The sequence below is a fragment of the Phaeoacremonium minimum genome, assembly GCF_000392275.1.
Source record: "Phaeoacremonium minimum UCRPA7 unplaced genomic scaffold PA7_03_scaffold_149, whole genome shotgun sequence".
NCBI classification, from domain to species: Eukaryota; Fungi; Ascomycota; class Sordariomycetes; order Togniniales; family Togniniaceae; genus Phaeoacremonium; species Phaeoacremonium minimum.
In genome coordinates, this window is record NW_006921056.1 from 311,345 (window position 1) to 322,847 (window position 11,503).

The 11,503-nt window shown below is 51.7% G+C and overlaps 4 protein-coding genes across 4 annotated transcripts; 2 read left to right on the top strand and 2 right to left on the bottom strand.

The window, feature by feature from the left end:
• Positions 1-2,096: 2,096 nt before the first annotated feature.
• Positions 2,097-3,502, top strand: UCRPA7_2151 (putative pyridine nucleotide-disulfide oxidoreductase-like protein; the record flags this gene model as incomplete). The annotated part of the gene is made up of 4 exons (XM_007914726.1): positions 2,097-2,289; positions 2,342-3,041; positions 3,095-3,402; positions 3,456-3,502. 4 exons carry the CDS (start codon positions 2,097-2,099, stop codon positions 3,500-3,502), a joined length of 1,248 nt encoding a protein of 415 aa, XP_007912917.1.
• Positions 3,503-3,843: 341 nt separating this feature from the next.
• Positions 3,844-5,169, bottom strand: UCRPA7_2152 (putative aerobactin siderophore biosynthesis protein iucb protein; the record flags this gene model as incomplete). Its single annotated transcript, XM_007914727.1, has 1 exon — positions 3,844-5,169. The coding sequence occupies one exon, from the start codon at positions 5,167-5,169 to the stop codon at positions 3,844-3,846; it is 1,326 nt and encodes a 441-aa protein (XP_007912918.1).
• Positions 5,170-6,548: 1,379 nt separating this feature from the next.
• Positions 6,549-7,307, bottom strand: UCRPA7_2153 (putative amp-binding enzyme protein; the record flags this gene model as incomplete). Its single annotated transcript, XM_007914728.1, has 2 exons — positions 6,549-6,886; positions 6,953-7,307. 2 exons carry the CDS (start codon positions 7,305-7,307, stop codon positions 6,549-6,551), a joined length of 693 nt encoding a protein of 230 aa, XP_007912919.1.
• Positions 7,308-10,131: 2,824 nt separating this feature from the next.
• On the top strand, positions 10,132-11,414 carry UCRPA7_2154 (putative 2-polyprenyl-6-methoxyphenol hydroxylase-like oxidoreductase protein; the record flags this gene model as incomplete). The annotated part of the gene is made up of 2 exons (XM_007914729.1): positions 10,132-10,167; positions 10,320-11,414. 2 exons carry the CDS (start codon positions 10,132-10,134, stop codon positions 11,412-11,414), a joined length of 1,131 nt encoding a protein of 376 aa, XP_007912920.1.
• Positions 11,415-11,503: the final 89 nt, after the last annotated feature.

Genomic DNA, 11,503 nt, shown 5'->3' on the forward strand with positions numbered 1-11,503 from the left:
GAGCAAGTCTCTTCCACTTACGGTTCACAATGGCAATAGCTCAGCGACCTTCCAGGTTGATCTTCAGCTCATGGCCCAAGTTGGAGTTGACACGACAAGTAGCATTCTCCCTGTCTTCGATAGTTTTGGCATTGGCGCTCAGGTCGGCGTCTTCGTCAACCTCGTCGAATTTATCGCACAGCTGGAGCCAACAGATGATTGTCAGCTTCAATCTACCGAGACATTCGATGTCAATGTCGGCGCCTTCTTGAAGGCAGATATAGAGCTCGGAGATGACAAGACCTTCGGCGCGGTGCCCACTGTGTCTACGACCTTGTTCGAAGCTGTGATTGGCACTCAATGTCTTGTATCAGCTGGGCTACCACTTCCAACGCGAAGTTCAGATGTTGTCTCGGCCCCGGCCTGTATTGTCACCACTTCGACTTCAACATTGCCCCATCCCACTGGCTTCTTCACGCCATCCTACACACCAGCTCCAACGGTTGGCGCGAGTCAATACTACAAAAGAACACCGCAGAACGATACTGAACCGGTCGCCACATCGACTGTCTTTCCTACAACGACGTTGACCATCACCGCCTGCGCATCAGCAGTGGTGAATTGCCCCGCGTCTCTGCAGAATGTGATCGAGGTCACCAAGACAATCTGCGCATCATCGTCCTCGTTCTCGGGCGTCTGCTCGACTGTCACGGATGCAACCCCTCTCTCGAGCTTGACCTCGCCAGCCACGCAGACATTCGTTCCGGGGAATGTGACCACTTCAGCAAGCACCACTGTAGAAGCTTCATCCACAGCATCGATTGTCTCTGTTCTGCCGACCCAGTCAGGCGGAGGGGATGGGTTCCTTCATGTCAACGCAACCACTACCTACTTTCCGAGTGGAACAGGTGGTGCGACAGTTACGCCTTCTGGTGGTGTGGTCACCGTCTCGGGGGCGGCTAGAGACTATATGGGTGTTAAGAGTACATGCTCTGCCGTGCTTGCGGGCTTGGCGTTCTTTTTTATTGTTGCTCTATGAAGGAAAGTATGATTTATGTACATGTTTTGGGTTATCATGTTATGATTGTGACGATCATCAGGCGTTCATAGGTCGGGTGTGCAGGCTTATTTATACCCTACAATAATAAAATTAACATTTACGACACGAAAAGAAATTAGTGCATCTTGATACAAATTCATCGCATTCAGCTACAGACTAAGTGCTTGAAAGTTGATATAAGATAACTCATGACAGCCATTGGTACATGAATCGAAGATTCTACAAATACTGGATAGACACAATGGCTATATCTATGAAACCCCAGAAGTCTCGCCTTCTTTACATTGCCTATAGCAGTGTAGCTACCAGCTCATGAGTACAACAGGAGGTAGACCATGGGTAACGCCGTCCCGACGGGTTTTAATGAGAGCACTCCAGCTCTTCCTCATCAATACTGTCGAAGATGATGAGGTCCTTCAAGTCTGATATCATCGGTCTCTGATGATGATATCCGAGAAGAAGTAAATGCCGCGGGAAATTGTGGAGTTAAGCTAAGCTTGATCAGATTGAAGCTGAGTTGAATATGGCAATTGCCACTTTAATATAAAAGGTCACTAAAGAACACCACTTTACAGTAGATCAAAATGAGGGTCAGTCTACTAAACTCGCTAATTCGCATCCGAATCTTTTAGCATTGATGCTCTGCTCTAGCACTATCTAAGCAGGCTACTTCGCCTCGAGCATCGATAGCAAAACAGTCATAGCCACCACAGTGATAGCTATCAGAGACATGTTTGCGAAACCTGCAAAAGCTCACCGCGATGCTGCGACTCGGCTTATCAGATCGATGGGCTCGGAAGTACGATGCTATCGCACGCTATCAGATCCCGCGACTACGCGGGCCAAGTGGACCCGGAGGACGACACCGGTGTTAGCTCCCGCTATGCGAATATGCAGCAAAGCGGGAAGATCCTCCAGACTCGCCCCTAATAACTTGCCTGCCCTCCCCAACCGCGATCTTGCAGGTCGATCTCTCCTCCTTTCCTCAGTTGCTCATCTTCAAAAGCGAAGAGTGTCCACGAAACATTCCAACCCGTCATCTGGACCTGCCGACACCATGACTATTAACGCCGCATCTGCGCCTTACAAGGCATTGGTCCTTGGTGGCTCTTATGGTGGCCTCTCAGCAGCCCTCAACTTGATTGATCTGTGTGATGCGAGGCCCGCGAGGTGTGGAAGGGGAGATGAGCCCCCGGCTGCTGAAAAAATCTCTGTCGATGTCACCATTGTTGATGAGCGGGATGGCTTTTGTAAGTCGGACAAGTACAGGCATCTTGGACGAATGCTGACATTGTCTCTCAGATCACTTAATTGGTTCTCCACTGGCATTTGCTTCTGAGGCATATGCGGACAAGGCTTGGGTCAAGTATGAGGATGTAGTCCCACTGCAGGCTCCGAACGTCCATGTCATTCAGGGGACAGTGAACGGGGTCGACTGCTCGGCAAAGACAGCTACGATTACTGAGTCTGGCCAAACGTCGACAAGAGAGCTCACGTATGATTTCCTCGTTGTTGCTAGTGGACTGAGACGTGTCTTCCCTGTGGTTCCACAATCTCTCAGACGCAAGATGTATCTCTTCGAGACTGGTGACCACATCCGGGCCGTCACTAACGCCACAGATGGTGTTGTCGTCGTCGGTGGTGGCGCTGTCGGCATTGAGATGGCAGCTGAGCTCAAATTACTTCAGCCGAATATCAAGGTGACGCTGGTGCACTCTCGTGACAAGCTACTATCGTCAGAAGGGCTACCAGACGACGCGAAGGATCGCGCACTTGAGCTGGTTCAAGAGGCAGGAGTCGAGACGCTGATGAACCACCGTGTCGCAGACCTCAAGGAGACAACCCGGTCAGACGGTCAGACTATTACAGATATCAAGTTCACGAATGGGGAGTCTATGACGGCCAGCCGTGTGATCATGGCGGTGTCGAGGAGCATTCCGTCAACAACGTACCTGCCTTCTGAGGCGCTTGACCAAGAAGGATACGTGAAGATTCAACCAAGGTGAGTGATGTGAGATGAATAGTCTCAAATCAATCTTCTGACATGCTATCTAGCTTGAATTTCCCTGTCGAGGTTCCCAACTCGGGGCATCATTTCGCCATTGGCGACTTGGCTGCCTGGTCCGGTATCAAGAGATGCGGTGGTGCCATGCATATGGGTTACTATGCAGCTTCCAACATCCACCAAGTCATGCTTCAGCAGCTACAGGGAAGGGATCCCAAGTTCAACGAATTGGCCGAGATACCGCCCATGATTGGATTGGCTGTCGGCAAGAAGGCGATGTCTTATGGACCGGGTCAAGGCGTTATGTCAGGAGAGGACGTCATGGAAGTCTTCTTTGGAGATGATCTTGGTTTCACAAGTGAGTGCAAAGGTCTCCTGCAGAAAGTGAAGACGAATGGCTAACTGTTTTAGTCTGCTGGAAGTATTTGAAGCTGGGTCTACCGATCGATGCTAAATAAGCATGAATTCGCTTTGTTATCTCACACAAAATCATGGCTGGGTGGCGTTTTGGGATATGGCATCAAAGATTTTCTCGCAAGAATCGATATATTGGTTTAATTATACCAAGGAATAAACATCATAAAAGGATAGCTTCTAGCACGACCATAGACACGAAGTAATGCACGTGAGTAACTTTCTGTCGCGTTTTCTTTTTCCGCCTGAAACCCTTCCGAGCTCCGGAAGCCCAATAAGGAATTTCAGAACTGAATTCCCGGTTGTCTTGATAATATGAGGTAACCCCTAGTCTAGAATGTCTTTTCGGGTCAAATTGCGTATTTTGTCCTTCCGCCCTGCCTTTTCACAGCTTTGGTACCAATCCAATGCCAGTTCCACCCACCACCTTGACCTTGCCGCCGCTATCCTCACCAAGTGGACATATCTGGAAGAAGCGCTCCTTGGAGCACTTCATCAATCCACTGCGCTTATGAGGGAGGTCTACAAACTTGTCGATGCTGAAGCCGTGCATCAGGTCATACGTCAGCACGATAGAGTTGGTAAACTTGGGTTCGCCGACAATGTACATGGTGCGCGGGTCATCCAGGAAGAGGTAGTGCATTTGGCTCGACCACCATGCTCCAACCCGGTGCTGTCCTCGGTATCGAATGTCGCCGACCAGGGAGTGTCGGCCCCTGTCGAAGTCGTTGGCTGGGTAATAGGCCCCGAGGCGGTCCTCCTTGCCCCAGTAGATCTCGAAGTATGCAAATAGGGTGTCATCGAAGGCTGCCAGAACGGTGAATTGGTGAGGGTCATCGTGGATTTTGCGCAGGTACTCGCGGTGCTGTTCTAGCGTCCCCGTCTCATTCCAGCCCTGCGAGACGCGAGGATCATTCTGCCACTGGTGAAACAAGGCCAGGTGCTCTGGGTTTTCATAATCAAGTGCGATCATGGAGAATGTTTCCTTGAGGTGTGGAATGTATCTGCTATATATGACAGAACCCGGCCGAGGTTTAGCGGCCCGTCTGGGGTGCCAACAGAGCGCAGTTTGTGGATTGTTGGTCATGATGTAGTCCAGAGGTGCTGGCGGTAGTGAGGAGAGACCCGCAGCATTGTCTTCAGGAAGCCAGATAGGGCGAGAACCGAATGGAGAGCCAGCGCCTTGCCAGAAGGTGGACCGGATGAGGATCAGCTCATCTGGCAGGCCAGTATGGGAGTCTCCAAGGGGGTGATTGACGGCGAGCATGACTGTTTTCAATTGTGTCGCAATGATATCCTTTCCCTCACCGACGAGTCTCAGGCGGATGAACTCCTCGTCTGCTCGAACCGTAAACAGAATATAGCTGAGGAGCCATACCTGGCCCAGCGACGGTGTGGCATCGTCCCAGAGGATCGTGACAGACGGAGATCGTCGTGCGCGCGCCCAAGCTGTGTTGTTGGAGTCGGCAGGTCTGTCACTAGATTTCAAGTCCTGTGGCTCCGTGAAGTAAAGCTTCTCATTGTGCAATGGTTGCGGAGGAGTTGTTCGAGAAGCATCCTGCTGGCCTACTCTGAGCTGGAACAGCTTTGCCTCGGGAATCTCTGGATGCGACTTGCTGCTCTGGAAGACAAGATACGGGGTCAAGTAGGGATGAGGCAGTTTCAAGAAAGGCTCGGTGGTAGGCCAGTCTGCAAGAGATATACGCGCCATGATGAAGGAATGAATGAACGAGCGTGAATACCAAGATCCTACCCGACGGACTGACAGACAGACAGACTTGAGTGAGTGACCGCGAATCTACTCTACAAATGACTGCAAGTTCCCAGCCAAAATTCTGTTCCCCACGATGGACGAAAGCTTCTTTCTTGTCCCCTGTCGCATCATTTTTGCGTGTCCCCCCCGGTCGATCGGCCATAGCACACATACACGCACGCACATGCATGGCATGGCATGGCCTCGATTCTTGGGACAGACCTGACCTGACCAGACAGGGGGCAGTCTTCGGTCGACTTGACTAACCCGACTTATTCATTCTTATGCAGCAAACGAGAAGCGCCGGTCTCCACCCGGTCGAAGCTCGAGATTCGAAATTCGAGCTGCGGGTTTTTTTCCTTTTCCTTCTATTGCTCTTGGCTCCATTCAGTCATCATCAGTGACGACGCCGTTGCAACCCCAATCTTGCTGGCGGTCCAATGACGGGCAGCAGCAGGATGGGGTGCTCTGCCAGTGGGTGCCAGTGGGTGCCAGTGGATGCCGGTGGATGCAGTGAAGAGGGGCGGCGCCGGGGTTTGGTGGCAGGGAGGACGGATCTGATAACTTTACCTGGACGCTGAAGAGCGGATCTGATAATTTTGAACCTCCTTTAGCTGCATCTCTAGCTGACTTTCTAGCCGGTTAGGCCTCTTTAGACCGCCGGTTTCCGGAGGAGCGGCCTGCTGCGGATCTGATAACTTTTCTTGGTGGTGGGGAGAGCCACTCGAGAGCCCCTCATCGGTGACGACCCCCCTGTCTTTGTCTCTCTTTCTCTGTCTCTCTCAGTCTCTTCCTGGTTTTCTTTTCCTTTTACTCACTGCAATGTCGTACTCGGGTGGGAATTGAGCGGCATCGAAGCTTCCATTCCAAGAACCGAACAAATGAGAGTGGACTCTGGGTTGATGTTGTACTGTACAACCGAGTTTTCTACTTACACGTGGGCTCTATAGTCGGCCATGTGTCTCACTCGGTTCGATGTAGCTGCATTCTGAAGAGTCGAGCCCTGCTTGCTTGGCTCAACCGTCGGCTTGTTGGAGCCGAACTCTCTCTTCTTTTGGAGCAATGCAGAAGTAAGTGACAAGCAAGCACAAGCACACGGTCTTCAGCCAAGCCTCTCGTCTGAATGGCCTCTCTAAGTCTGTCTTCTATTTCTATCTAAGCAAATACGCCGGCTTGTCACCAATGCCTACTTTAAAACACTTTTGATAACCGATGGTGTGAGCCTCTTTGCTTGGCTGACACCACTACGGCTTCTTTCCCGAGGCCCACGCCATACACATGTGGGACTGATGCTCGTATCTGTCTGTATGTATCTTGGACGAACGCGCCATTGTCCTCTAGAGTTTCGACATCTTCCGGCCCTGCAGAATCTCGTAGCCGACCTTGGCCAGCTCGAATTTCCTGACCTTGCCGCTCCCCGTCAGCGGCACGTTCTTGGGCACCCCGCTCTCCCCCAGCCAGAAGACGTGAGTCGGCGCCTTGTGCTTGCCGAGCCTCCTTGTCACCCAGTCCTTGATCTCGGTCTGGCCCGGCCGGCTGTCACCGTTGGTGTCTAGGAATGCGGCCACCACCTCTCCGTAATGTGCATCCTTGACGCCTGTCACCACTGCCAGCGTGATAGCAGGGTGCTCCATCAGACGCTCTTCGATTTCGAGGGGGTAGATGTTTTCTCCTCCTGTGGTGCACCCGTGTCAGCAAACAATGCAATTCAATTCGGGCATGGCAGACGTAGCCTCCTTACCTCTGATGATGATATCCTTGAAGCGGCCCGTGATCGTGCAGTAACCACGCTCGTCAAAGACCGCTTCGTCCCCAGTCCGCAGCCAGAGGATCCCACTTTCGTCCCGGGACATGACCTCGGCTGTCTTCTCCGAGTTGTCCCAATATCCCGCCTGCAATTGGTATCCGGCCATGCAGAGCTCTCCTCGCGTTCCAACCGGCACAATGTTCCCGTCTATGTCGACGATCTTTGCGTGTGCATGCGGCATGAGTGACCCGACGGTAGTGAGACGGACATTGACCGGATCATCGGTGAACGCATTGAAGCATGTCGGCGATGCCTCTGTCAATCCATAGCTTGAAGTGAATTCCGTCATGCCCAGTTTTGATACCAGAAGCTCCATCAAGTACCGAGGAACTGGTGCGCCTGCGATGATGCCGGTCCTCAATCTCAATCTTGACGGGTCGAGACTTGAAGCTTCGGGCAGCGCCAACAGTGTGTCGAACATGGCGGGAACTCCATGCAACGCCGTGCACTGCTCCTGCTCGATTGCCTTCAAGGTCGCCGGGGCATCAAAGACCTCCGCTGGATAGACAACGCTGCCGCCGTGCGTGATGGACGCTAGGAGTCCTAGAACCAACCCGAAACAATGGAACAGTGGGGGTGGGCAGCAGAGCACATCGTCTGGAGTGAGTCGCATACGGTCGCCAATGAAACGCGCGTTGTTGACCACATTGCTAGCAAGTCTCAGTACTAAGCTTCCACGTTCTCCCGGGGAACTTACTGATGTGTCAACATGGCTGCTTTTGGATGGCCTGTTGTCCCACTCGTGAATTGCAAATTGCACACATTGTACGGCGACCCTCGAAGCTCCCTGCGGTGAAGGTGGTATGGATCCTGAGTGCTGCCCTTGAGAATGAGATCGTTATACGTCCTGTAGTTACTCGATTCGCCTCGAAGTATCACCACCTTTCGCCGGGGCCCATTCCGAGATGCCAGCTGTTCGAGAAGAACCTCATTGTCCAGACGACCTATCCGCTTGGTTGTGAAGAACAGCTTGCAGTCTTCAAGGGGTTAGATCACAGCCAAATAAGGAACAAATAAGTCGCGCGCACCTGTAAAGTCTAAAGCATACTGAGCCTCAGTCGGCGTGTATGTATTGTTTAAGATGACAAGAATTGCCCCTATCCTAGCGACGGCGAAGAATACCGCGGCATAATGCTCACAGTTGCCAGCCATTATGGCCACTCTGTCTCCGAGCCCAATGCCCTCTGCCAGCAGAGCCCTGGCGAGAAGGGAGCTTTGCCTGTTGAGTTCGTCGTATGTCCATCGCGCTCCTGTCCAGGGAATCACCAAACAATCCCTTTCTCCATTGTCTTGACACTGGTGGTCGAGAAGCTCGCCCAGCGTCAGATCCAGCAACGGCGGGTCCACCGGGCCGTGAAGAATTGACGGTCGCTGGTGCCGGATGGCGGGAAAGTCACCACCAGTAGGCAATTGGAGAGCCATCGTGACGCAAGAGTATAAGTCCAATTGTGTCTACTGGGTGTTGACAATGGACGGGGAGATGTCCAAGATGTCTTTAGCCGACCGCGATCGCCCCTTGAACTGAAGAATTTTGGACGCGCAAGGAAGACACCAATTTTCACCGCAGTGACATCTTCCACCAGCACACAAATAAGTCTTTACTCTACGTAAAATGGGTGTGTGGCCCAACTGTAGCCAATGCCGATGCCCCTGTCCTGCGTCATTGTGCCTCGGGCCTGTCGCAATGCCCTCTGCATGCTTCGATGCGGAGTCTGAATGAGTGATTTTCAAGAAAGGTCCCCTTGGATCTTCTTGGTGGGCTACTTAGTGGAGGACATTCATGTATTGGTACACCTCCCTGCAGCAAACTATAGGCCAAGCTCTCCAAACGAGGGTGTCCACACCCCTGTAGTGGCTACCGTCTCACTGCATTATCAGACGATCTGATAAGATTACACGGCCAAGGGGTCAATGTCTAGTGTACCGGTGGCCCCCCGATACCGGTAGCCCGGACCCTCCCTCCTCGATGAGCACATAGCGCTCCCACACTTGCGGCAGATATAAGTTAAGCTTGTTAGTGACCCATGATCCCGCCCAAGCCCATGGCGTGCGCATTTTGCCAATGCCGTTCCGAGTCGAGCCGACCTGCCCTGGAAAGTCTCTCGTAATGGCCGAAGTCCTCCGAGCCGCGGTTCATTTTGATTCACCGCGGTTTTTGGAGATCTTTTAGTGCTAATTGCATAAGTTGAACATTGTGCTTTGAGAGCAAGAGTCTGTTGTCTTACAGTGCAGATGCAGCTTTCAATTGTAGCTGTTAAGTTCATTGGCCTCCAAATTGAAACCCCCTGCAGAGCTGAGAGATATGACAGCCCGTGATTAGAATTCCCATACAATATGATCACGGATATCTAGCACGTTTTAACCATTGTCTTTTTTTACACAACAATTTGCGTTCTTTCCCATGTCTATGTATATGATATGATAGTAGTCCTCGACTTGGTGAGAAGTGCCGCACGTCTGTTTGAGGCCTTCGCGATCCTGTTCCATCAATGTGTCTCAACTGTTGAATAGTCTTTCAGCCTCGAAAAGAACCATTTGGATTGCTCTGCACCTCGACAGACATCTTGTAGGCAGCTCATGCTAGTTGCTCAGCCCGGATGATTACTAGCCTTTGTCTAAATAGACGATGGTCTAGACTCGTTACAAGATCGAGTGGGCCACACGGCTAATGATGCGTCTCGCGCTGCCTTAATACTGTTCTATCAGGCTTCTCAAATGCATTGGGAGTGTGTCCTTGGTCATGAACTCGCTCGGCTCTACTACGCTGACCAAAAGTATCGTGGACAACTAAGCAACAGTCTGGAAACTTGCTCTTTTCATGGAAATGATATCTTGAAGATTATCTTAACTGGTTTCGTAGAATTGGAAGAAATCATGCTTTTATGGCGCTCGGCGAGCTCGCCGAGCCGGCGGCTCGTTGCTTGAAGTTGGCTGCGGTAGGCTTGCGGTAGCTACAATGCGGGGAAAGAAATGGCCGTAACTATGGTATAATCGTCAGCAACTCTTCGAGACATTCGCCTCGTCTTAGTAATACCAACTTGGAATGAAAGGTATATAAAATCTAAAATGAGGTAGAGTTAGACTAGGTGAATGGTGTAAAGCACAATTTCACCATGACGGGCCCTACTAAACCACTGAACATCATCACGGTGAGTGAGCTTTCTAGATACTAAAGAGTAAATGCTGATATCCGCAGGTTGGCGGCTCATTAGCCGGACTGATGACGTCGATTGCATTGCGTCGTCTGGGTCACAACGTCAGAATATTCGAACGCTCATCAACGCCCCTGCTCCATGATCAGGGGGCGGGCATCGTCGCGGGAGGCGACACGCAGGAGTTCCTGGACAAGTACGACAAGACAAAGACCTGCCCTTCTGTGACGAGTCGCATCCGCCTCTACCTCAACCAAGATGGCAGCATTGGGCATAGAGAGCACATGGCGCAGCAGATGACGAGCTGGGATTTGCTGTACCATGTCAACCGAGCGAATTTTGACAACCTTAGGACTGAGTACGTCCAAGGAAGCTTGAACAATCTTGAAGGAGAAGGATATGGACTTTACGAGTACGGTCGGCAAGTTACCGGCCTAGCCGACGCTGATGATCAAGTCAAAGTGTCTTACAGGAGTACTATCGAAGGGGAGGATCACGACCAGACCAAACATGACTTTGCAGACTTTGTCATCATTGCCGATGGAGCCTCGTCAAGTATGCGAAAAGCATTGAGCCCCTCGTCTACAGACCGCAGCTATGCGGGATATGTTGCGTTCAGGGGAACAGTCCCCGAAACACAGCTTTCCGAAGATGCGCGGGCCGTTTTCGTTGAGAAGTTCCCCTTTTACCACAGCAAGCACATTCAAATTCTCGCCTATGCGATACCGGGGCGTAACGGAACTGTCACACCGGGATCGAGGCTTATCAACTGGGTGTGGTACTGGAACGTGAGAGGAGAAAGTGAAGAGTACCAACAAATATTCACCGACAAGCACGGCAAGCCTCATCGGTGGACGCTTCCGCCGGGTAACAATATGGATCATGGGGTCTGGGAAAAGCAGAAGCAGCGAGCCGCAGAGACATTGCCGCCTCAGTTCTCAGAGCTCGTCTCGAAGACAGCTTCGCCGTTTGTTCAGGCCATCACCGATCTCGAGGCACCGGCAGATGGCAAAATATGGCTGTTTGGGGGAAAGGCGGTCATAGTCGGCGATGCAGTTGCTGGGTTCCGGCCACACACCGCTGCGTCAACGAGTCAGGCTGCTTTCCATGCTTTGACTTTGCCCGAAGTGTTTACTGGCGGGATGAGCAAAGAGGATTATGAGTCTCGGGTCATGCGCTTTGCGACGAGCTGGCAAATGCGAGGCGTGATGATAGGCAATAGGAGCCAGTTTGGACCTCAGTAGACCAATGAACTTTTGCAAGACCGCATTGATAGTTACTTGATCGTTTGTATTGGCGTATAATAGTAGAAGGACAGGATATGCATATTCTA